The sequence below is a fragment of the Agelaius tricolor genome, unplaced genomic scaffold, assembly GCF_023055355.1.
Source record: "Agelaius tricolor isolate 1412-34295 unplaced genomic scaffold, bAgeTri1.0.p SCAF_17, whole genome shotgun sequence".
NCBI lineage: Eukaryota > Metazoa > Chordata > Aves > Passeriformes > Icteridae > Agelaius > Agelaius tricolor.
The window spans coordinates 9,821,645-9,848,803 of NW_027269277.1; the positions used below are offsets into that span (position 1 = coordinate 9,821,645).

At 38.0% G+C, this 27,159-nt stretch overlaps 1 protein-coding gene and 1 long non-coding RNA gene across 9 annotated transcripts in view; one reads left to right on the top strand and one right to left on the bottom strand.

Annotated features, from left to right (window-relative positions):
- THOC2 (THO complex subunit 2) overlaps positions 1-22,150 on the bottom strand; it is a 49,565-nt gene extending 27,415 nt beyond the window's left edge. For 3 of the 7 annotated variants that reach the window (XR_011681568.1, XR_011681569.1, XR_011681567.1), the window contains exons 1-12: positions 21,959-22,150; positions 16,120-16,175; positions 14,846-14,937; positions 13,659-13,710; positions 11,515-11,585; positions 10,720-10,841; positions 9,846-9,979; positions 8,613-8,779; positions 7,838-7,930; positions 5,415-5,570; positions 2,391-2,563; positions 2,073-2,268 (exon numbers count right to left, since the gene is read on the bottom strand). Coding sequence is in view for 4 of the 7 variants with exons in the window: in XM_071442412.1 (XP_071298513.1) it covers positions 2,073-2,268; positions 2,391-2,563; positions 5,415-5,570; positions 7,838-7,930; positions 8,613-8,779; positions 9,846-9,979; positions 10,720-10,841; positions 11,515-11,585; positions 13,659-13,710; positions 14,846-14,937; positions 16,120-16,175; positions 21,959-22,020 (1,374 nt within the window). In the remaining 3 variants the exon portion in view is untranslated. The remainder of the gene's footprint in view (positions 1-2,072; positions 2,269-2,390; positions 2,564-5,414; positions 5,571-7,837; positions 7,931-8,612; positions 8,780-9,845; positions 9,980-10,719; positions 10,842-11,514; positions 11,586-13,658; positions 13,711-14,845; positions 14,938-16,119; positions 16,176-21,958) is intronic. The other 4 variants (XM_071442412.1, XM_071442411.1, XM_071442415.1 and 1 more) reach the window with 2 other exon arrangements.
- Positions 22,151-22,269: 119 nt separating this feature from the next.
- On the top strand, positions 22,270-27,021 carry LOC139597286 (uncharacterized). Of its 2 annotated transcripts, XR_011681571.1 has the most exons (3): positions 22,270-22,655; positions 22,997-23,063; positions 24,514-27,021. It is a non-coding gene; the product is annotated as an uncharacterized lncRNA (long non-coding RNA). The 2 variants fall into 2 exon arrangements; XR_011681570.1 differs by having other exon boundaries at positions 22,270-23,063.
- Positions 27,022-27,159: the final 138 nt, after the last annotated feature.

The following is a 27,159-nucleotide window of genomic DNA, read 5'->3' on the forward strand; positions in this document are numbered from 1 at the left end:
TCTTTCTCTCACAGTAACACCCTCTTAAGCTTTTAGCCTTCTTTATTAAATTACTTTTTCTCTCTGCTTGCTCCACTCACCATGAAAAGCATATTAAGCTATCACACCAGTAAGTGCACAATTATTTTAAAGGTACACTTTAGCATGAAAGCTGCAGTGCAATGTTAGTAGTCTAACTTTTTAACTACTGTATGGGTTAACTTAGAGTCAAATTACCTTCAGTTACAAGTATTTCTACTATGTGTTAAATGTAGTTTCACAACTAGAACATGCTGATGGCAACAATGCATTAAAAATAACTTTCCCTATGTTACCTTAACCACTCTGTCACTGACGAATTTCTTCACAGTTCCAACCTAGAGCAAATAGCTAAAATGTTGCTCATTCTTGTCAGAAATACATTAAACTGTCATATAAGTATATTTACAGTAAACCTGCACAAGAGATTCCTATACCCACGTAATCTCCATCCCAGTGTACATATCCTCAGTAACAGGGCTTTCTCACAAACCTTCAATATTTCAATTACAAAGTAGTCCTAAGAGTCTGCTGACAGCAATAAAATGCATTAGTCCCTTAAAATTGTAATTTCCCACTTAACTGCACTGTCAGTGCAAAATAGCTATCACTAAAGTGATATCAGTCTTTTTACTGGCCAGCAAGAAATGAGCATGCTATGAAATCGGATTATTTACCACTGGGAAATCTTACCATTCCGGATGAGAAGATGCCAAGAAATTATACAGAGATATGGAAGTAGGGAAATAGGTGAAGCCTTCCCTGATTTTATTACAAAGACTACATGGAACCCAAAGTTATTGTAGGTCTCTAACCCTATCACAGCGTCTTGGAACCTAACAAGAATAAATTCTCTTGACAAAATCAGCTATTTTGAACAAAAACATCTTCAATCCCAAGAATTATCTGTGTTCTTAGCTCTGCATCATCAAGTACAGCTGGACATGAAAGCCTCCCCTCAGATGGTATACAAATTATGAGTATTTCAATATTTGTTAGTTGCAGTTGAAATAAAAATATTTTTAAGGAAAAAAAAAGTTATAAACTAGAAAACTTCTCCTCCAGTACCACTTAGATCAATCAACCTCTCCCATTTTCTGTCATAAGTTAAAATAAAATGCTGGGCAACAAAGCCCCTGGTTTTTAAGTTTTGAGGAGGTGGACTGGTTGTTCATTGCTAATAGCAATTTAAAAATTATTTATTTCAAAGTTTCTTTGAGCTGCTGTTTAAAAAAAAAATTAAACCCCCTATTGTTGACTTGAGAATAAACCAGAAACTGCCAGGTAAATGGCAAACTGCCAGCAAAGCAGCAGAACAACTCATTAGCCTCAATCTGAACTACTGAGTACATTTTAAGTGAGTTCAGAATATAAATTCAACTTTCAGCCTTCTGAAACAGGTTATACTGCCAATCCTTCAATAGACACATGGTCAAAGACAGTAACCCATCTCAAGAGATCAGTTAATTTCTGAAGTTGGCAACTTGAAGTGATTTCCACATCAAACTCATCCTTAGCAGCATCTAAAGATTTGTCACTGACACAAGATCAATACCAGCAGCATTTTAACTAGGCAGAAGAGGGGAAAAAAGATGAAGTAAAAGGATGCAACATCCCCTGTTTCCCAAGTAACCTAACAGCTGGAACAGAAAGCTGAAATTATTTGTACTGCACGTATATTAGCTCATCAGTCCTTGCTGACTACATTGTTGCTGTAATAATGTAAATGACTTCCAGACATCAGTACCATATGTCTGTTGGGTTTTTTACTTATACACACAGAAAATATTTTAAAATATGAATACCATAACAGGAAATTAAACATCACTAAATATTTGTGGTTATAAACCTAAAGTGCCTTAAGTTGTTCATAAAGATGTTTATAGATCATAAAACTGATCAAAAACTAAAATAAGATTCTCCAAGTTTGTCCTTAGTCAAGATCATATTCTGTTTCAGCATTTGAATATCACACAATTGGCAAGACAAGCATTTTTTGACATCAGAGTAATTGGTATTTTTCATGTTTTGAGCAGCTATTATGGCATACCAACCTCTTTCATAAATGCTTTTCCAAGGCGCACTACTTTTGCAAATAGAATAGGATCGTGGGACAGATGAGGACCAAGGTAACAAAGCATGTTGAACACTTCCTTTCTCAATTCCTCAAAGCTCTCTGCTTGTTTTGGTGCTCTCTTGTTTGGCAAAGAGGAAATTGGTGACCCTTTAGCTCCTTTAGGTACACCAACTCTGAAAAATAAAATGTGCAGCATTCCACATGAAATAGAAAACTTTAGAAATGTATTTGTTATTAGGCTGTAAGGAAATTGTTTTTCCCCTGTGCAGCAGCAGAACTGTGGCTGTCCCTTTACCTGCGGTACAGAGGCTCAATGGTCACATGGACAAGCTGGCAAAGCGCGATGGCGATCGGCTTGTGCGAAGTCGAGTAAAACGGAGGCATCTGATCCATAATGCTTTGTGCATGGTGCCAATCACCAATTTTTAATAAGGCTTCCAATAAGCCAAGTTTTTGATTATCAGGAGGCTGCAAGATAATAAAGAAAAAGCGTGTTCATAAAATCTCCATAATACTTCTCCTTAAGCAGCTGCAATCCACAGCTAGAGGAAAAAGCCTTGGATATCAACCCTGTAATAAAAACACATGCAAAATAAAACTTTGCTAGACATTTAGGCAGTAAGAAAACTTCAAAAGAAGTTATAAACCAATCCATGTAGAATTTAACATCTAGATCAAAGAAAAAATTAAAAATAAAACAGAAATTTATGAAGTTGTCTGATGTATGTCTGATCACGTCTTTTTTCAAACTGTCACAATCTATTGCAGCTTATTTCCTTACAGGACAATTTAAGAACAATACAACTTGAGAATGTGTGTTTTTCTGAGTTTAAAAGCACAAACTTCTCTTGCAAAAGCAGATTAGAATTAAAAAAAAAAAAGCTAAGCCACACTCAAACCCTTTCTCCATCCTAGTGTGCCTGTACAGTAAGTGTCACATTAGCACCTATTCTAGGAGACTCTAGACTTAAGTGCAAGTCTATACAAAGTTTTTCCAAAATTCCCTTTGCAAAACAGGCATAAGAGGAAACAGGACTCTAAGGTCATGCCTTGAAACACTTTTCCAGGAGCATGGTATTGATATATTTTCTTGTTATAAATTGGTTTTCTCTGGCCCCCAAGGTAAAAGTCTATTTGTAAGTGACTAACAGTAAGGAAAACTAGCTGTAAGTAACTACAAGCCCAAGATGACATTTACAGCCAGGGAAGGAAGATTACAAGTCTAGGACAAAATGGTTTTATTATTTTAAAGCAAAGTATAATTTTATTTAAACCACACAAGCAGAGAAGGCAGACTGACAAGAACAGTAATTGCTTACAAAACAGACACTCCTTTGTTTCTACAGTTTGCATGGTTTTAGTGGGTTTTTTTTCCTTTTTAAAACTTTAACACTGGCAAATATTTTTCTGATAGTTTTGAAAATAGAAAACAGCACAGCACATGGTAACATGCACAGGAAAGCTCCACAGTAAAGCCAAGTCAGGTCTTTACTCATGCTGAACTTATGGAGCTCACACACTGCTTGACTTCTGGGTAAGCAAGTTCTGACATGAGGCAAAAGCCAAGACATGTCTGGCACAGAGGGGTCAGTCTGGAACTGCTGTCAAACCCACTCCTGCTGCCCACACTCTGACCTGTCTGCATGTCCTATCACAGTTATGGCAAATGCACCTTAAAAGGCAAAAGCAGGCAGCACATTTGTCAAGACTAAATTATTCATATTAGAGTCATTAGATAATAATGAATTTTAACCACACAGAATAAGCACATTGTGGCTCTAAAAAAGAGTCAGGTCAATACTTTGTAAACACTGCTTTCCTTATGCAGGCATTTATTCCATGATACTGTATCAAAAATAGAACATGAAATGATGTGCTGGATACAATGTGCCTAAACTTAGGCTGACAACGCCTTTCACATGTAGTTACTCCCCTAACTGCCATGAAGTGCACAGCTAAGCACATACAAAAGTACTTTTAACACAGAAAGAAGCTTTTTAAGAAACAGCATGCATTGCATAACAGTGTGTGCAGTCACAGAAATTGGTTTCTGTTAAGTACAGCTCTTAATTTTCCCATCACACAGGCACAGACTTTGTCATTTTAATCCTTCAGAAAAATGCTGCAGTTTCTGCTAAAGATTAAAATTCCCTAGTTCTTAATTCTAAAGCTTAGTCATGAAAGCTGTCTTAATTCCTCTGACATGACTTGCAATGCATACACTCCGCATGTCCCATCAAGAGTTTATTTTTCCATCAGAAGAGGGTGACAATCACACTTCAGAAGATTCTGGGCAGCCCCAGCTGACAGCAGAGAAGGTGGGCCAAAGCAACGTGGTGTAAGCAAAAGGGAGGGATCAGAAATTTAAAGTGAGTGAAAGAAATAGGCAGCAGCTGTGGCTGCAGTTGAGAGTCAGAGGTCAGCAACTGCAGCAGGTGCCTGAGGGAAGAAAATGGAATTAGATTTTTCAAGCCAGGAAAGCAAAATGAAAGGAGAAAGGGAGGTCAGAGATTACCAGAATCAAGGTGGTGTAGCAGAAGTAGGAATTGGTAGACAAGCCAGATTGATAAGGAATACAGCAGAATACAGAAATTCAAGAACAGAAACCACCAAGACTGATGGATCCCTCCCCTCACTCCAGCAAGCAACTTAAAAATGCATATATCAAGCATTTATTTTTCTTTTTTATGTTTTAAATAAGGTGTTTAAGAAGTACTTAAGCACTCAAATGAAGATAACAGAATAGCCTCTATGAGATCAAATAACTTTGTTTCTTAAATAAGGCTTGGACACACTAAATCAAATTAGACCTAGGGGCAACATAAATCTGACTTAGTAGGACCTTAAATGAAGAGTTAAATTTACACATATGGAGATACAGGCTTAAAAGAAAGCACAGTGAGCAGTTACAAGTAGAAATCCTCAGTTATAAGCTTTTTCTACAATTCAGGATAATTATACCAACATTCCTAAGTCTGGCAATTCTTTATGTCCCAATTCTTGATTGAGAGAACTAACATCCTTATTTTTATGAAATCAACTAGGATTATGCTATCATGAATCCGAGAAGTGCAGCTGTTAAAGGCTGTGAAGTGTATAAATGCTGGGGCATACTTAGTGGAGCTGATACAACAAAAAGGGAAGGAAGAAATCAATTAGCCATAGAACCAAGAATATTTTATGTACAGAAATCCAGAACAAACAAGTCATCCAAGGAGCATGTAACTATTTTTCAAATAAATTTAAGTATGTTTTTATAACAATTGTTTTGTTTAATGTAATTCAAATAATATTACTGAAAAGAAAGCTACTCAGTCACCTTTTCCGTTTTCTCCTCCTCTTTTTCCTTTTCTTTCTCCTTTTCCTCAGTCTTTTCAGATGATAAGACAACCATGGTAAGTTTTCTGACAATTTGTTTAGCTTCCACTATCTCTCGCTTGTGTTCCTCAATGATGGCATTATCCCCTGGTAGAAGCTGAAAAAACAGAACATTATAACTCAAAATTGAAGTGACCAACTCCTACTGTGGATCACCTGAGCTTGGAGAAGAACTTTGGCCCTTCTTGTTACTAATCTGACAGTGTTTCAGGGTACTGGCTTCTTTTCCTTGCTGCCAAACTGGGAATTACACTAACAGCAGACCATTCTGAAATCAAGGACTCATGAGAAATAATACCACTCTACTTCTTCACAACCATTTGTGACCCCCCTGCCCTTCAGTTTACCATCCAGCTATAGCTTTGTGGTGACAATTACACACATAATTCATGATAACATTAACACAACTCAGAGCCTTTAATCCAAGTGAATATTCAAAATATTGCTTATCTATAGGGAAGAAAAATTTAATCACCAAGGAAAACTGGGTAACCTACTTAGCAACACACTCTCATTCCACATTTATTTTAAAGAAATAATAAATTTAAAGTGTACCTAATTTTTTATTTATGAGCAATGTGGATTAAACACATGTTATATATGTTCTTTAAAAACCATCTTAAATAAAGTACCTAGTATGTAAAAAACCTCAGCACAGTCTTGTACTTAAGAATAATCACGGCGAGGAATATAAACCTAAACTCAGTGATTAAAAGGTCAAGTTGTGAGACAAAAGAAAAACTCCTTTTCTGACAAAGCCAAACTTCAATTTAGCTCCTGAAACCAAAATGACACTTTCCCTGCAAGTAAGTAATCAACTTACTGCAGAGCCATGACCTCTTTGACGCACTCATCTCTTCTTCTAATGGTTTTAACCAGAGAAGATTTTTCTTGGTTTTTCTTTGCTCAAACTGATCATTGAAGGAGGAAAGAACTCCTCCATTTCACAGAAATAAGCTTCACCAAGAAGCAGCTAGTGTGGAATTTCAATGGGTAAATTGTATCTTTAGGATGCCATGCATTATATAGCTGTGTGTATATACACACTGACTGAGAACAGTTTTTACAGGCTTGGAAGTCCAGGGAGGGCAGAGGTGGGGAGAACATTCTAAATATGAGTGATAATCCTGGCAGTGCTCTCCTATGGGAGCCACACAATGAACACCCCTCCAGACTCAACACCTACATGCTATTCAATAGAAACTTCCATAGCAAATTAAATTAAACCTGAACTGAAAAGAGATTTAAAAAAATACACCACATCAAACATGCAGAGAGATCCTGGAATGAGACTGAGAATCCCCACCATGCAGGTGAACAGTGCAGATGACTGCAGGGACCCTCGAGCCTGAGACTGGGATAAAACATGCCCATACCTGCACAAGTCTGAGCTGAGATTGCACAGGCAACTGTAACCCCAAGTTTAAGCATGTTTTGTAAGCTTACAAACGTTCTCTTAAAAACAAGCTTTATCACCACACATTCCTCACTCCACACCAATTATCTGAGACATGCACTCCTACTCTTGCTCCACCCAACACATTTTCAGCCAAAATAATCCTATGAAGCCAGGGACAGTTATTAGCAAGTCAATATTGATCAGTTTGTGACTAAGGCTAGGAAATGCTACACAAATTAATGGCAGGACTACATTCCAAACCTTCCACAGATGTAACTATAACTCTTCCCTCGATTTCAGTGGAAGAGTTGAATCTTTAATTTCTTAAGACTATCCATGGATATTCTGAAATTAAAAATTCTTATATAATGTAAAATTTATTTGATAACTACAACATTCTGTTAACCATTCATCAAACTGGAATGTTGGTTTATAAAGAAATAAGTCTCTGATTATATGTGAACACCTAAGTTCATTTCCTTCTTTCAACCTAATAAACGGTCAGAATTCTTGTAGAGAATGAGAGGCCTATTCAGGAACCTGCAAGCATTTTTAAAAAATAACCCTGCTATTAAACTAGAACAATGTTTGGAGCTGATTGTCCTAGCAGTTTTCTCAAAAACTGATCTTGTGAAGCAGAACTCGATGGGTCTAATTCCTAACAAAGGTTACTTAGGCATTTATCTCCAACTTCCTACTCTGCCAGAAGGTAGAAAATCTGGAGAATGTTACACAGATAATTCAAATAAAGTTTATCAGCATTTATACTTCAATGTGTCCTTATTTGAATATGTGGCATAAAGAAAGCACTGAAAATTTTAAGAATCACTAAATATTGTACACTTACAGGTATTACACAGAATATCATGAGCTTGAAAATTTAGAAACAGGATAAAGTATATCTGATTTTCTTTTTTTAAAATGTCCTTGGCTTTGGCATCTAGCAGCATAGTACTGTCACTTACATGAACATAAAGATCTTCCAAATCTATGAGATTATGTTGCAAAAGGACAGCAGCAACTCTGTATAAGGAGGAAGGGGTCTCACCACTTGGATCCTAAAATGGACAACATCAAAATATAAGAAAAAAGTAATCAGACCACAGCAGAAGATTATAAAACAGGAACCACTCAATTTCTGTTCAGATGAAACATATTAACCCACAGTTCTCCTTGTTACCATGTTATTTAACAGCTATCACTTCCAAGTCACTGGACTTTACTGTAATACATTCAGTATTTTCAGAAACAAAACCTTTACCTTCACACCCTATGGTTCTTGTATGCAATTCCTAACTATGCATTTAAAAAAAAAAACCCTGAGTATTTTATCAAATATTAACCATGACTCTCCTGCAAACATGCTCCTCACTCCTGGGGATAAGTCCTGTTTATAATGTACAGTCCCTTTGTTCATGCCAGTCCTTACATAACTCTACAAGTTCAAGTGGAAGGTACCAAGATTGTTTTCAGCTCTTTTAAGAGAACATGAAGCATTCTCCTGTAAAATATGGTAAGAGACTCCCACTCAAATAATGAAATTATTGCTTTCAATACCAGAATTTTTCAACTTAAAAACTGATTTCTATGTGTAAAAAAAAACAAAAACCCAACACAAAAAAAAAAAAACAAAGAAAAGACAAAACAAAAAAAACAAACAGCTGCAGAAAATCTGTTATTACTGACTGCAGTTCAACCACCAACCACAAAACCCAAGAACTAATAATGGAAATACATTACCTGATAAAATTTGAATTTGAACCCAAGGATATGGCATAGAGTTTGAGGTTCACACATGTACATGTAAGACTCTATCAGTGGTACAAAGAAATCATCATACTCAGGCCTGCACTCATAGACTTCTAGGATGATATCCAAAACTCTGTTAGGATCAAGATTGAAACATCCTAGTGGAGAAGAGAGCAGAAAAGCTTAATTTTCATCTTCACTCTGTTTCTAAAATACAAATGCAGTAACTTTTAAAATTAATTCTTCTCAGTTAAACTTGAACCTGATTTATCAGTAACAAAATAATCTGGATCACCTATAAATACAGCACCAATCATTTTGATTTGTCAAATATTGAACTACACAAAAACACTAAACAGGACTTCCAACCCAGATTACAGCAAAAGTAGAATTTAACAGCTTAAAGGGAACATTTAATAGTTAAAAACCTGACCTCATCAACACCACAGGGCCAGCAAAAGTCATGAGCTGCTGCTTCTTCTCTTGTGCTACCACACATTCATTCAGTCACAAATCAGCCAGCTAGTAATTACTTTACAATCCAAAAGCTGTTCTGGTTTGAGCTAGACCCTGAACCTCCTGGTGGTCCTGCCCTGTCAGTTCAGCATTATTGCCAGCAAAGAGAGAAGAGTTTTTTTTATCAAAAGGGGAGCAAGCGCTTTTTTAATAAAATGGCAGCACAGCCTTTTGCTCATTACTACACTGGCACCATATGAGACAGGCACTGGTGCAAGCATCAATATATTGTAAAGAATTCTTTATTCAAAAAGGAAGTGTAAAACAAGGGTAATTACAGGTATTTCCTGTTTTATCACTCAACTTAGAAATACGGAAAAACCACTAAAAGAACTAGATAAAGGAAGAACATTTCCTACTTTGCATTTCTCTTCACGAGGAATCACTCATTCAGTATCTTCAAGAATAAAAGAATGCTCATGCATTGAACTGATATATTCAATAGTAAAAAGCATTACTTTGTTATGCTCCTATCTACCTGACAAGCACATCTTCGAAAGATGTTAAAATCACAGCATGCATATCTAAGGCTACACCATAAATTCAGTATTTTAAGTTAAGTGTACCTACACAACATTCCCAAAATTCATTTTTCCACAGAAATGGGAACTTCAAGATACCATAATTCTATCCAAGCTGATCTACTTTATGTAGTCATAAGATCATACAGGAAAACCAATGCTCATATTCTTTCAATAAATTCCTTACCTATTAAAGATTTGATATTTTCAAGGATTAAATCACTAGTGATATTTCCAGATAAGTCTTGACCCAATTCTGCAATAAGCTTTGCATAACCTTCATTCTCTTCTCTTAGCAAATTAAACTTCTGTTGCTTATAACTGCAAATAAAGAGAAATTAAATACTGTTGTGTAACATCCATCCAGTGAAGCTTACTTATGCTCTTAGCAATTTGTTATACAAAATGCTAATTTTGAAGACATTTTTAAGAACTCGTTATTAACCTGAGCTGTTGCAAAAACTATTAAAGGCAGTATATGAATACCCGTAATGTAGCATGCACTCTCCAAACAAATCCAGCTCTTATTTCAAATGCAGACAATTAAAAAGATTAGACTTACACTTAACAGGAAAGCTTGTTCTACACACTGCTCTGGAGAACTGCTCTGTGGCAGTCCATGCTTAAGAATCTATTCCTGTTTCATGTGATGTTCTTTGACAGTGAAACATTGGATGCAGAGACAGAAACCAAACATACACCAAAAAAAACATAACCCGTGTTGCCCAAACTAAAATAACTATGTTTGCCTAGTTATGAAAACAAAACCTATTCTTAACTGATGCAAGAGCAATAATTAATTTAGTTATACTTTGTAAATTCACATATCTGTATATGGAATCCCTGTAGCAAAAGCCATAGATAACATGAGAAAGATTTTATACTTCTCAAGAGTTCGAAAACTAAGGGCAAACAGAATTCTTTTGTCAATGGCAAGTTAAAGTGCAACAAAACATATTTCCCAAAGAAAACTGAGCACTTGGTAGAAAACATTATTACCAGACTAATCATCATTGCCCCTCCCCACCCACTCCCCAGACAACCCTTGCCCCAAGACTTACAATAGTTTTGTCTTTATTTTAACAGATTTTTGATTGAACTGTTGAGACTGCTTGATGAGTCCCAATGACTCCAGTGTCTCTGGATCTAAACGCTCCTTTAGGACAGTGTCAGATACAAGGTACTAAAAAACACCAAAAACATACACCAAATCTGTCAGTTACAAAGACCTAGAAACCACACAATTACTGTTTTATGCTGCATGTGCTTTCTGACTACAACAGAAAAAAGTTTGCATTTTGCTTCAAACACAGAAGCAGACAAAGCTGACACACTATTAACTGAAACTGGAATTTTACAGTGGTAGATTTTATATACAAGAGCACCCTGAAGAAACAAGCCCTAGAGTCTACTTGCTGGTTACATCTCATAGCATCTAGGGACATTACTACCAAGAAAAGCATATTTACAAAGAGTATTCTTTATTTTTTAAGAAGTCTTATTTTCATATGCTGAACTTTCCTACAAATCAAGCTTATCCCATGCATTTAGGAATGCTACCTCTAAACACAAGAGGAGGTTACATAAAGAAGTGCAACTCAAGGCATACTTCAGAAGAAAAATTTCTGCTAAACTTACAGGTGGAAAAATTTAAGTTCTCTCAAAACTCTTTAAAGAACTCAAGAGGGAGCTGTACTATACTCTTCTATCACAACACTTTGGAGATGAATTGTTAAATTATTTAGGCATTAGGAAAACACTCTTATAGTCTTTTCTGGAGAAAAATAAAATCAACCTTCAATACTCGTATTTTCCTTGTCAAATTTTGACATGCAATTTTTCCAGGTATAACTTACCAAACAGGCCAATACCAGTTGTGTAAAATGATCCCTCTTATTTTTTTCTTCTAAACAACTTGTTTCAATATCTACAAAAGAAGATGGGGGGAGGAAAGCAATTTTTACTTGTGAAATTTTGAGAGTTTCTTCTTTCAGTAACTATTCTGATAAATACTAATGATAACACAAGGCAAAGGAACTTATTGATAGTATGGCAGTTTCTTGCCACTTCCCACCCACTCATCCCCCATGGGGTTCATATAATATTTTGATGACAATTCTCACACATCCAAAAGTCTCATGAAAAGGTAAAACAGAAACCAGAAGAATGCTGCAATAATTTTTCTTGCCATTCTCTTTGTTGCAATAATGTTTATGGCAACCATTAAAGATGAATAATAGCACAAAACCAGAAATACAAACCAGTGAAGAGAACTGCAGGACCCTGGCCTTAAGGTAATGTTCTCATCTTTTTCCCTGTGGCTTCAGAGAACAACCATTTACTGTCTGTCTGCAGTCTCTTACCAGCTGTGGTTCTCTATTACCATTAATGCTTTCTGTATTGTCAACTACTGAAAGCAATTCACTCCTATGGGAAGACAGGCCATGGAACACTGGCCAGGGAAGCAAATCTTCTAAAGAAAGCAGTTTTAAAAAAGCACATCATTACAGGAAGTAAGGAGCTGCACAAGGAGTAGAAAACTCCGTAACAGAATGCAAGACAGGCCTTACAATAAACAAACCAACAAAAACCCCACCACACATACCCACAGAGAAAACATCAGCAACAAATATGTCAGAAAGAAGACTCTAAAGAGACTGAAAACCAGTGATTGTAGCAGGGTAGAAGTGGAGACAACAGACCAGCCAGATCAGCCTGGACCTCAGCAGCCAAGACTCCAAGCCAAAGAACAAGCTCCAATAAATTTTTTTCCCTATGTGGATGAGTGGACAAATCAAAATTCTCATATACTGAAACACATGCAATTGGGAAAAAATCCTGATAGTAGCAAATATTGATTAGAGTAGAAACAGAGTTAGAGGAAACAAGCAAGAAATTGTCAAACGTCCTTTGTCCCAAAGTTTGAAAGCCAGCTCCTTAGCCACACTATTCTCTGCTACTAGTGAAAGCATGGCATTTGGCTACACACTAACTTAATAGAAAGAGGGAAAAGAACAATAAATAGAAAAAGGCAGACAGATACACTAGTTTCAGTTATTCAAGTTGTTCAAGAAGCAGCTAATTCAAGTCTTCTAATGCAGATTATAAAAGGACATCAGTGTAACACTGCATTATGAAAACTAATTATTACTAGTTATTACAAAATGATTATACAAGTACACAGAATGAAACAATTCCAAAAAAAAGTCAAAATTTATCATTCAGATGTACAAAACCAAGGCTGCACATGCAAATTTAATGAGGTGCCTCTCTTCACAGGCAAGCACAGCACAAGAGATGCCTCACTCCTCAATACACTCAACACACAGGATCTGTGATGAGCAGACCAGCAAAAGAATTTTCTGAAATTTGTTGAAAAACATAGACATGGAGCAAGACAAACTGCAGGCAGTTAAAGCTGGAAGACTTGAGAGCAACAGCTTTGGATCAATATTACAACATAAAAATCCAGAAGTTATCACCAGAATAAGACATGCAACCTTTAAAGCCTGCTCAGCTGGCAGATAGTGGCTCAATGCCATTTGCCCTTAGATTTCTGGAAAATCAGCTCCATTTCACTAACACTGACTGTGCAGACAAAAATATTTACAGAACACATTCTGAGGAGAAAGGATCTACCTACCAGTGAGTCAACTTTTATTAAAAATATTTAAGAATGATAACATCACTAAGTCACTGATGCCATTAGCTAACATCCAACACTCTTACAAGCTAGCTCCTTTAACTATTCTTGGCAGATCAACTTCCACTGCCTTTAATAGGCAAACTTCTGGAAACTATAACAGAACAAAGCAGAATGAAAAGACATTAACAAGTGAAGTACAGATACAGTGAGGAAGAATCAACACATGCTTTGTAAAGAGGAATCATACTTAACAGATTTAATGAAATTTCCTGAAGAAGTCAACAAGCAGATACACATAACTTGAATTTCTCCAAATCTGTTGCAATGCAATGAAAGGAAGGGAACCCAACTTACCTAATATGCAGAATACATCAGCTAGGATTGAAGGCATGTCTTCTCGGAATTCCTAGGAAACAAGATCTCATTTAATGAACGCAGAAATTCCAATATGCAAGCTTAGAAAGTGTTTGAATTATATAAAATAATGCTTCATCATAAAGTTCAGGTCAATTAGTAATGCATATTATTTATATTATTAATAATTCATATTAATAATGCAGATGTTTAATTAGTGACTAATATCTAATGTAAGTGCTGTACTAACTATTGATATGTAGTGAAACCCTGTAACCTTGAAATGTAATTTAAGTGTATTTTGTGACCAGGGACAAAACCACCTTGTTAATCCCTTCACCTCCTTGGCCCACCTCTGCCTCCTTTATCTCTGTGTGAGGAGCAGGAGCCCAGAAAGTGACCTGCAGTTTCTCAGGCACCAAACAGATTATGATTTCCTACAGCAACCAAAGATCCAACATTTCTCATGCCACCCCAACAGCAAGGTGCCCTACAGCCTTGCCTTCCCTCAACACCAATGCCCAAGTTCAAAAAAACCAAAAAGGATACACTAGATTATTGCAACACATTTTTCCTTAATGTTCCACACACATCTCAAAACAGCAACTTAGCAAAATTAAGAAATCATTTCTAAAAGCTTTTTAACGTATTTTTCCTAGTTCACCATCTTAACTGATATTTGGTAAGATCGAAAGTTCAGATGAAATTACTCTCTTCCTTATTTTCTCCACTTATTCAAAGCATTTTAAGAAAAATCTTTTTCAAACAAAAGTATGTCTAATGCATTATTTCAAGGGCATCACAGAACTTGGATATCCCAACAATAAAGTGGAATATTGTCACACTTGTAAAAACCAGAAGGTGGCATCACAGATGCGCTGCATGAGCAAGTAACTTTTGTTTCTAGCATTTATTAACAACTTCAGTCTTCATGTGCCCTTTAAAAGTGACTTAACTTTCAATTTATGCTGAAACATCTATTCCTCACCATGAAAAGTAGAGGGGAAAAAATGAAACCCTTCCAGTCTACATATATATCAAGTGTACACAAATGAAGAATTTGACAAGAATGACTTTTTTAGACATGTCAAAGAAAAATCTCTTGAATATTTTCCTGCTTGGATGTCATCTTGGCTTTTATAAGAAAGATTTTAGTAAGTATGCAGTTGTTACAAATATATACTTACTATGACATCACCAAGAACATTAGAAGCTTGATCATGCTTTAAGTTTCCTCTGACAACGTGGTAAGCAAGCTCATACAAAGCCTGCTGAATATCTGTTGAAAGACAAGAGATGACGAAGGAACACATTAGCTAATCCTTTGTCTGTTAAAGCAACGTTTACAGTAATGCTGCAGACATCAGACAAGTAAAGGAGAGATGTTTCCCTCACCAGTAAAGGGGATTACCTTGTTATTGATAATAGATTAAAACTGATCATCAAAATCTAAGATTTCACACAAGCATAAAGTGAGCGATGATCCACTTTCTCTGCAGAGTCCATGGAATAACAGTAAAATGGGAAGAAAAATTACCATCCTGCATACAGTGACCTGAGTCTTGATAGGTGACTTAACAAAGACACCCTTACCTTCTAATTCACATCAATGTCATATTATACACACATATTATCATATTACACACACATAAGAAAATATTACAGTACTTTCTAGTCATGCCTCATGACAGATACACTCTCAAAACCCATTTCTCTAGGAGAAAGTAAAATTTAATTGAAGAAAAGATGCTTGATAAGGATTATTTCTTCATTTGTCTAAGGAAAGTCTCCTATAACTCAAGAATGTAACCTTAAAAATGCTTGCAATAAGCTGAAGCACTAAACAGAGGTATTCCAGTTGAGAAAAACCTTGCAAAATGTAAACAGGGTGGCTGTAAAATCAGCTGTGAGAAACCTGTAATGTTCTTAAATAATACACAAAAATGTTGTGTTTTTACTATATGAATAATAACAATGTTTTCACCTTGTACTTTCACCACACTTTGCTGTGTGGTTTGCTCAAAAAACTAAATTCAATAACAAGTTACAGAGATCTTAATGCCTTAAATCACACAATCAGTAATGTGGGACTACAGACCACTGTGGGTGAATTAGAACAATTTATTTTTAACACAGATAGGATACTTTCACACTTGCATACCATAGGGTTCATATATTTAACTTTTACATTAAAATCTAATTTTATGTTGAGTTTGCAAAATGGAATTCCATTTTCTATAGCACAGATCAAACATTGGACAATGCTGCCAAAAAAACCCCCTGGATGTCTGAAAGTAATCCTGGTAGTAGATGTTTGTGTTTGTAGTATTCACCTTTAGCACCCACTAATGGTCACCATACATGAACATTCCAAGCACATACATGCAAAGGTACCATAATCAACTGTTTCCAGGCTTGTTTTCTATTTAAATAAAACCAACAAACAAACCACTCAACTTACCTCTGAAACCCACATCATGATTTTTGTTTTCACTGAGAGCACGACACAGCTGCACACTAAAATAAAACAAATGTTTTAAAAACAATCATTAGATATTAGGATACAAATGTTTTGGGTTTTTTTTTTTTTGATGCTCTGGCTAAAACAGTTTTAGATTTGGGCGGTTTAAATGGATGATGACAAAATAAACCCTAATTCAGAGAACTTACAACAGCAAAGAAACACAAGATTCCAAATAGATCTCATACACATATAAATATTCTTCCTAACATTGAGAAAAGTAAGAACATGAGGCAATGTGGAAGCATGGAAGTCCCAGCAATAACCTACTGTCATTATCCAATGAGGAAATGCTTCTCATAGAATTACTGTAACTATGGTAGTTTTCAAACTCCTGCTTGTAAAAAACTTTTAACATTAAAATATGTGCATGATTTTCTCATGCACTGTTTCACCAAGAGTAAGACAGAATTTTTCTTTATTCTAGTCCCTAAAAAAATCCACTCTAGGAAGCAGAAACCTGTCATGTTGCATTGTGACTGGCTGCTCCCAGGGCTCCCTCAACCAAAGAGCCATATGCAAAAAGCACTCCAAGTACTGTGCAAACTGTGCCATGAGAGAAATTAATAGTTCCCTGTGTTAGAAAAGGAATGTTTCTCCACTACACTGACAGCTTGGAAATGGACATGTTTCCAAGATATAACGATCTGCCCTCTTCTCTGCCACCACTGTCACCCCAGCAAGAGGTTTCAAAAGGAGTTTCCTATTTAAAAGTGACAGTATTTAACAAAGGTAGTGATTTATCTTTATCATAACAGACACCAGGGAATATTTTAAGAATTTTTGTCACATTTGCACATTTTCAGCCAGAAGTTTACATATTTTTCAAAGTATCTTTCACATGCAGAAACTGAGGAGGGTATCAGAGCTATGTCTCAGTCCTACATAAGATGGCAAGACTACAGTTTGCTGTGGGAGCCATTTTAAGCTGTCTCAAATAAGGCAGTTATGTGCAATTGTTACAGAGGCTCATCATGAAAAATAACAGTAAAAAATAGTTCTGTAGCAATCCATTACTCATTCTATTTGCATCCTATATAGATTATCACTTCTCTAGCAAGACTAAACAGCTGTTCTAGCAATCAAAGGATTATAATTAGCAAATATAAGGTATACACACCCTTTAGACAACTGGAAACTAGGGAGTTTCACACATAACAATCAGCAGAAACATAGAACCTCAGCAAAAAGCAAAGATATGGCTAAGATGTCCTAAACACTATTGAAGAGAATGCAATATATTTGGAAATAACCAGAATAGAGACAGCAAAACAGGGGAATAGGTATTTTATTTTTCATTAATGGTAAGTTAACGTTTTTTTAAAGAATAGATTTCTTCCCCCAGCTGTCCCCAAAGAGTGTATCAATTCAATAAAAATCAATTTTCTTAAATTTTAATTACTTCTTCATAAAGCAGGTACCCTATAAGCACTCATTTCTAAATTCTCTATACTAGTAACAGTAAAGTGAAACATCAGCTGCCAAAAAAAATTTTCAGAGATCGACACTATGGCCCCTATGTCCTAAGATGGTATCCTCAACCAGGTTACAAAAGCAACAACCCTGTCTGCTTGGATTGATGAGTTCTTTTAAGTACATCTTAATGCAAAATCAGAGCTTCAAGACCTTCCCATTCCCTTTCCAGGAGTATTAAAATATTATTAACAACACCACATTACTTTAAGACACAAATCTGTTTGATCAATACAGTAAAAAACTCTAAGATGATCTGCAAAACAACAGGCTTAATTTTTGCAATTAGAGCCCCCGAATTATTAAACTGGACAAAAAAAAACAAAAGGCAGAAGTATTTCTTCCTATGATTCTATTCTTTTCTAGAGGCATTCTCTCAAAGCAAGACCACCTTTCCTGTAGGTGCTGCCAGGCAGTACAGCTGCATTGATTTAATGGTTTGTTACTGCAGAAATGGGACATTCACAAACACTTCCTCCCTTCTCAGCAGCAGTTTTAGCCCCCATCAGTTACATCAGTGCAACTGACAACCCTGGTGGAAAACTGGTCAAAACCCAAGTCTAAGCCACTTCTGCAAGTTCAAGCACTTCTCAGGAGGCCACAGAGGCACCCTGTGACTGAAGACATGGCAGAAACCCTCCTTTCCAGTAACAACAAGAGATTAGTCCATCTAGTCTCACCTGAGTGCATGAAATTGAAATCAAAACAGCTGCACCTTCACCAGACACAATCTGGTAAGTGTTCATTTGACTTATTACTCTGACCTGGTAGCTCATTGCTACAAGCTTAGGATGGAGAACTTCCTTGCTCTACTAAAACCTACATCTCTTCATCTGAAAGTAAAACTGTAAAAAATATTTTTAAAATAACACACAATCACTTTTGAAAAAACACAGTTTCAAAATTGAATTTATTTTGGATTGTGATGGGATAGATTTGCTGAGAACACCAATTCTGAAGCAGCGTGAACAAGTTTGCATGGCAGAGGCAGCAGCAGAACTGAGACCTCCCAAGTCATACACCATGTCCTATAACCTCCATTCCACTCCCACACACGGGTTAAAGCAGTAATTATCACAAAGTGCACGTGCCTGCCCACATTTAAGTATATGCATACCTTAACTGATGCAGGTAGTTCTTTAGTTGAGATAAAGTACAAACAATTGCATTTTGCAGTCAGGATGGCACAACTACACCAAACTCTCTAGATGATTCCCAGCCCCTCACTTGCATGAGCAATGTTACAGTGTTGGGTTAAAGTAACAAACAAGCTGGAAGTGCCTGAAAGATCGAGTCTCAAAATTTTACATTCACAGAATGTTAAATGCTTCAGTTTATCTTGAGGCCTACATTGCATGAACTGCCAGGCAGGTACTTTATAATAAAGTCCTCCGTCCACACTAAAGGCTCCTTGATGTGCTGAATGTCTCACAGAACAAGGTAAGGTACCAGTTACTAAGGGTGCTCTAAGTGTCCACGTGGGCTGCAGTCATAGACCAGCATCTTGTGGAAAACACAACCATTGTCCTACCAAGACAGTACACACAAGTAGGTCCACAAGGAGACCAGACTGAGCAGCATAAGTAGTCACCCTCAGACTCCAACTTCATTTGCACACCAGTATCTGCCAGTAGCAAACAAATGAACACAATTTAGTCAAGTGTACTTAGATAGAGAAGCATCTGAACAAAAAAGTGACACGTAAGATGACCACATCCTGACCAATGTAGTTTTGGCAGCTACATACACTTGAAACTACCACATTTATGTATTTTTATTAGACACAATTACAAATTAGTAGCTTGATTAAATAAACTCAAAGCTTGTACAGTTTTGACCAATGTCTCTGAACAATGTCTTAGAAGCAAATGGTCACCACTGCATTACTAATTAACATTATGACATTCTTAAGACATACAAAATCCTTACCTTCTGATTTCTGGATAGTACTGTTAATAATGACTAGTTGATCACACAAAAATATCACACCATTCAAAAAAAAACCAACCCCAACAACAACAACAACCAAACCCCAACAAAACAAAAAAACCCAGAGCAATTATCTTAAGCATCCATTATTAATCCCAGTAGAAATTGAAATGCCAAATTAAAACAAACCATTTTCTTCTCTCAATTTTAGTTTCTTCTCTCTTTCCCCAAAACACAGAAATGTGTTTTCATTTAGGTAACCACTACTGCCAAAATACTATCTCAACTGATCTAGCCAGATCATGTAAGCCATTTCACGCTCCAGCAAGTAAATATTTTTCCCATAAGAACTAATCTTTTCTAGTAATTATGAAGGGGTTTTATCTCCTTAAAATGCCTACCAAAAGCCTTCTAAATTTTTGTAATTCTTCTATTTGCTAGTAATGTCAGTTTTGCCATTCTGCAGCATCCTTCCCCTCCCCACTTTTCTAACATTATTACAATGAGTTGTCCTCACTTTGACCACAAAGACCAAGAGTGAACTTAGGACTAGACCTGATTTTTATTCTTGGGCATACTAGTATTAGACAAATAATTCAATAAAAATAAGTAGTGTTACTGCATTTATTCCTTTTTTACTTTAATGCTTAAAAACATTTCATGTGTTTCACTCTGAAATTCTGAAATGATAGCATCCTAGCTCTGTTTTCCTCTAATTAGTCAGGGGATAGGAAGTTTTGGAAAAAGAAACAAGAAGTTAGGCACTGAAGACTCTCCCAATAAAACTGGCTTCCTAATAAGTTCTCTAAATATTGTCTACAGGTATACACCTTAGATTCTAGAAAATAAGTTCATGCATATTCCTCGAATTTATAAAGCTACCACTGCAAAACCTGACAACTGCTATCCAGACACAACTGCATTCCTTTTAAAGCATATGGCCTCATCTGCAAACTGCTCTGTAAGTCATGCCTGGAACATCATTTAAGTATTCTCCCAAATGAAGTACAAGTACCACAAATACAGGAATCCAGCTAATCATTTTGTTTTATTGGTCCCATGGCAGATGAACACTCTCCTCCCATCCTGTTTAAGAAGTACTGCTCCGAGGGGAGAGAAGAATCCTAGAAGGTTTTATCATGGTCAAAAGCCATGTAAGCTGCCTCTTACAAAGCTCAGAGTGCTGAGAACCCAACCAACACAGTGCAGTTGCCATTCTGTGATCAGCCAGGAAATGTCTGTTCTCTTGCAAACTCCACAGGGCCTCTCAACGTGTTCAGCTTGCATATTAACACAATAATGGTTCCAGCATAATTCAAACCAAAAATTACATGGCCATAAAGGGGGGGCCCTTCATTACAAAATAGTGGCTCTGGAAATAACAGTGTTTTGTGCAGGATTCTCTACATTCTCTAATCTCCAACCCACTGCCGTTTCTCTCATGCACAAGGAAGATTCATTGGCAAATCTGCACAACCATTCAGAAAACAAGAACAAAAGAAAATAATAAAATGTGCGATTATCAAGAAGTGTTTCTCTAAGTGATTCCTGCAACATCCATATTTAAAACAGCAAAATTTGAAGTTTTGTTGTTACTTACAACAAAAAACAAAAGCACATGGAAGAATTAAAATAAGAGCACATAAAAACATATAGTTAGTGCAGAGAACACCCCTGTTTAAACTACCAGAGAAACATGAAATGACCAAACTAGTGAAATATCCCTTGAAGAGCTGTACTCCTGAAACACAACATTTAGTGAACCTGCCATATTAAAATGGCTTAAAACAGACACAGGCCCAAAACAGAAAGCTCTGGTACACCTGGATTAATTTGAGAGGTTGCAACCGGACCCCTCCGTGCACAAAGGTTACTTTGTGGGATAGAACAAGCGTGACTACCTGATCGTATTTTGCCTGGGTCAAAGAATACGGGGCCAGTCCTATCAGAATCGGTAAAAAAGTGGGAACGGGGGCTGGGGCCTCTGCCAAAAGGGTCAGTACTGTAGAGCCAGCGACACAGAAGCGCTTCAGGGTCCGTATTACCACGGGGGGCGGCTGAAGATGAGCTCGACCCCCGACAAACCTGGCCCCGAGGCTGGAAGGGGGCGCTCGGGGCGCCGGGAAAGCCGAGCCCAGCTACGGCGGCCGAGCGTCGGCGGAGGGCGGCAGCACCCGGCCGAAGCGGACGGGAGAGCGGCCCAGGCCCTCATCCCGACCATGGCTTCGACCCTACGCCCAGCAGCAAGGACGGAGCCCTGACCGACGTCCTCCCCGCCGCCCCCCAGCCTCCCCGGGCTGGCGAGGCCCGGGCGCCCTCGCCCCCCTCCCGCAGGCCGCAGCGCCCATCCATCCCCACGGCGAGGGCCCGCACTCACAACTCGCTCTTGCCGCCTTTCTCCCAGTTCTTTATCCACTCGGCCGGGAGCAGCGCCGCCATCTTCCCCGTGCAGCGCCGAGGGCCCGGATGGAGCAGCGGCGGCGCCGGGTCAGAGGGGACGGATGGGCCGCGAGAAACCGCGGGACGCGGCCGCGCCGTGCGGGGAGGCGGCGGTGCGGACTGCGCCTGCGCGCGGGGGCCGCGGGGCGGTGCCACGGCCGCGCGTGTGCGTTACAACAGCGGGGAGGGGCGGGGCGGGGCGCGGCGCCTTCCACGCGTGCGCACTGAAGTCCCGGGGGCGTAGGGTGCCGTGCGCGTGCGTGTCAGAGCGGTGTGGTGGTGCGTGTGCGCGTGCACGCGCGTTAGAGCCGTGTGGCGGTGTGCGTGTGCGCGTGCACGCGCGTTAGAGCCGTGTGGCGGTGTGGGTGTGTGCGTGTGTGCGCGTGTGCGCGCGCGCGGGCCTTAGAGCCCTGCGGTAGCGGTGTGTGTGTGTGTGTGTGTGTGTGTGTGTGTGTGTGCGCGCGTGCGCGCGCGCGTTGGAGCCGCGGTGTGCGCGCCAGAGGCGTGGGGCGGGGCGCCCCGCGTGTGGCGTGTGCGTTAGTACAGCGGGGCGCGTGTGCGCATGTGCGTTCCGGTCGCCGAGTCTTGCGCGCGTGCGTGGGGCGCCGCCAGCCCCGAGTACCGTGGACAGAACGGTAAAGCGTTTGAATAAGCGGCTAAAAAAGGTCTTGCATAAAACTTGCTGTGACACGTGTAAATGGTCGTTCCGATACAAGCACTTAGGGCAAACAGTTGTATGGATGCCGTATTCCGCGTGTCACCCCTCATGCCTGTGCCTATTTTATTACATATCCCTTGTCCCCATTAAGTTTCCCCAAGCTGTTCTGTGTTCCCTTCAGTTGCTAATTGGGATATTAGGGTTGAAATACTTTATTTCGTCGGGCAGCACATGTTTTTAGTCTTTTCAGACATTTCTCTTTCCTCTCAAGTCTCAGTCTTCTGAGTCTTGTGCATGCTTCCTCCTCTACTCCTCTAGTATTGTAAATTGTTTCACAAATACGATGGAACTTCAGAAAACGGGGAAATTGAAATGAAATCTCAAGGTGAGGCCTCAGTGCCCCTGTGCTCGGTACCAGCCCTGCTGTGCTCGCTGCCTTGCGCTCTGTTCTCCACGCTGAAGTGAATCACCTTGCCAGCCTTTGGTGTAAAGCTTTCCCCTCGCTAAATAGCTCTGCTCAGAAATGCTGGCCTTTCAGCAAATCTGCATAACTCTGCCTGAGAGAGGGAATAGTGTTTGTTTCAATGATCATTCTCAGCCAGTTCCCACAAGCTGTATGTTGTGCAGGATGCTGCTGTTCTTGGGCCCTATGAGCAACACCTTCTTCAAGGGGATCCCTTACAGCCCCTAAACTCTGCACTAACACAAGTAGTAAAGGAGGCAGAGTCTCTGCTTCTCATACTTACATTTTTAATTAGATACAGACCACATTCCAGGATACCATATGCAGTGTGACAGAAGATACACTCAGTTTACGAATGCCTAATTTATTTATGATAGGTTATTTTAAAAATAAAAACTCAATAAATATATTTAAAACATGTGTGGATGATAAGAGGCACAGAATTGCAGGCCTGAGGAATAACATGAGGGGGTATTATAAGCAAATGCAATAAGTCTATTTAGAATATAAGCCTAACAGACACAGAAACAGAAAACAAGAATCTAGCAAAATATATTAGGTGCAAGGATGTATGTAGGAATAGCTACATAAGGTCTGGATGTAAAAATGGGAGATTTTGCCTTCATGATCAAGAGGAAGAGACAGTCATGGAGAAATGCAGTAGAATAAAGCCATCAAGTCATTGCAGGACCAACAGGTTAAATGCCAAGTTTACTTAAGGAATCTAAACCACTTCTTTCTTGAAGTATATTAGTTAGGGACTGGGACAGGCTGAAAATAAAAAATAGTACATGCAATGTAGAAATATATGTGACAGAACCAGTTTTAAAATCTGCTCTGAGAAGAATCCACAGTATTTCTATGGTACTATGCAAAACATTTAGTGGTAGAATTTATATAAAATATACTCTACTTAATTAATATTAATTATGTATATGACATATAAGCTCTAAAACATAGACAGTCATGCATTTTAATGAAGTAATGTAGGCAAAGCAAAATATTTTTAAAATAAGTATGTACCAATTCCTCCTCAGAATAATATATTTTTGACCCAGAGTAGTCTTTGTTCCAGGCTATAAAATCATATTTACTTTTGACTAATCCTTGCTTTTGTGGTGGACATCTTTATATAGTGAAATTAGTTTCTCAGTACCACCTGATGTTAGTTGAATTGTGAGGAATTCATAGGTTAAGAAATAAGACTTATATTTTAGCTCTATAACAGCCTTTATAGTTTATTCTTCATCTTTTCATGAGGCTTTTGTGTGCTAGAAAAAGCATCCTGGGCATCCTAAGATTTGTATAAACGAGTCAGAGAACCTTGTTAAAAGCCACGACAATTTTGTGTTTCTTTCTGTTATTTCTACAGGTTGACATTTACCTTTCTAAATAATGGAATAAAATCAAATTTTGAAAAGAAGGAAGAATGATGCCTGCAAAGGCAGGATATGTCACAGCACAGTCTTAAGTCACCTACTGTGCTTCCTGCCTGAATAAAGAAGTACTCTGAAGGCTTTGTCCCAGCTGCATTAAAGGAAATGCCTGTGTCACCACTATGGTAACAGCTGGATAGCAGCAGGAAGTTATTTAAGTGAACAGTGAATACAAGGTTTTCAAGGATGTAGTACATTATCCAGCAAATACATAGCTAGAAAAATATCAGCAGTAATTGGATCTTATAAAAATGTATTTATTCTTGGTTTTCTAAATAAATGCTACAGACATCCATTGGGAGAGCTGGAAATGTACAAAAGCAAAAGAAATAAAACATCCAACAGCTCATTTCCTCTGTATTAACCAGTTCCATGGAATTCATGTGGCAAGGCACAACTTTATTATCTGCTCTCTGTCCATTGCTCTCTGTTCTGCTGCTGCATCTCTTTCTGATAGTTTGTGTGAGTTCAAGGTTGGAGGATCCTTAATGAAATACATCTGCCTTTGACATGTGAAGAATATATTTTTTAAGTTTCTACAGCAATATAAAACATTTAATAAACTTACTCTGCTAAGATTTGGATGGTCATGTTGAGTTGCCCACATATAGAAGAACTCAGACACCATCAACAGGATGTGGGGATAATTAATGAACAAAGTGATCAGTTAAAAGGACATGTTTGTTAACCACAGCATTCCTCTTTGCTCCTCTCTCTCTCTTTTCTCCTGTCAGGGCATACATATGGAAACATGCAGGGAATAGGCAAGCATTGCCTTGAGCTTGCCATTTTTCTACATATTATATCAGACTTACATAGTACCTATGTGCCAGAACTAATATTCCAGCATAAGGAATTATGAATAGAAAACCATGCATGTAGTCATATGTCACATGCTTGCTAAGTCCAAAGTCCCAGTTCTAGATAATTATTTCTTGCATTAATCAGTTCAAACAGAACTAAGATAAATCACTAGTTGCATTTTCCTCTTCATTTGGCATTTATCTTAGCTCAGTGGATTGTGAAAGAATGTAAACAGTCTGTCTCTGATTTGACATCACCCTGAAGTGAACTTCGAAGTAGTTTCAGCAGCAGCAGCATACTGTCATTAAAAGAAGATTCAGTTTTTACATGTTTAGATGTAACTTTCCCACAGGGAAAAGTTATTATCAAGTTCAGTACTGTTGCCATTATTTGATGTTTTAGTTTTAATGAGAAGGTAATTTATTGCATTGTCTGACAACAATGGATTTGGGAGTTATAGGAATGTTTGTGCTGCATAAGATTTCATTGCTGAAGTTGAAAAGGCTCATCAGGTTTTTTTCAGCTTTTCCTGTTTCTGTACTGTAATTATGCCTCTATTTTTCTCAAACTTCCCTTCAGACTCTTCCACTGCCTTCATGAAAATGTAACAAGAATGACGTTTATCACCTGCTTGCAACAAAAAGAAAGAAAGAATGTGCTGTAATAGTAAATGCTGTGGATAAAGAAAAAGAATGTTGTACTGTTTTGGAAGAGAGAATTAGATTTGATTTTCTGTGGACCAGCATAGAAATGCATGGCTTTCCTATCAAATGGCTGAATCACTTCTTCCAATGGTACTGAAAGCACTGGATATAATTCAAAGGAAAAGACAGCTTCAGACATCTGTTACTTATTAGTTACTCAATTTTCTATTGTCATATTCACAAGAAAATGTTCCTTGTCAAGTTGTCATTTCGTGATTTTTCCATATTTGATTTTCTTCTTTGCTGCACTTCTGAAATCCCAGCTCTGGATTGCATAGCTTTTTTCACTCCATTCATTAATTTGGTACTAATGGTCCATTTGATAAGTCAATTAGATGAGTAGGAAATAAATTACATTAATTTCTTAGGGATTATGGCAACAAACACAGCTTCCCGTATGAACCTCTGTGACTCTTGACCCATTGTTGGCTAAACAGTTTGTGTCAAAGAACTGTGTGCTAAGTCCAGTTTATGTTTATCTGACTCAAACAGGTTGTAACTGATTGAAAATTTTAGCATGATTGTGTAAAGAAAATTTCAAAGAGACTGTACTTTTGGTATGATCTGATTTTTTCAGTTCTTTTATCTCATATTTTTTGATGGAAAGGTTTTCGGGAGGCGATCTAATCCAAGCTCCTGCAGGGGTGAGAGCTTTTCAATTTAAATTTTTACCATAGTTCTTGATTTAGACATCAAAACCTGAAAAGGGGTACTTGCAAAACCACTTTGTGACCTCTGAAAACAATCTGCTTCATTTGGACAAATATCAAACCTCAACAGAGCAAGGCCCTTTGTGAAAATCACTGCTAATGAATGTATTAATAATGTGGTATGACAAGGACTTAGGGGATTAAATATTCATGTTCACATTGTAGTGTTAAGGTGCAAACCTCTTATTGTGCCAGAGATTCTTAAATAAATAATCTTGGCTTTGGACAGATGTGGAATAAGTTTAGATGGATGTGACTCAGTACTGCAATAGAGCTCTTTATTTCTTATAGGCTCAGCATCAGCACTGTGCTGCATCACTAAATATTATGTTCTAGATTGCAGGTCATTCTTTTCTGAAAAAAG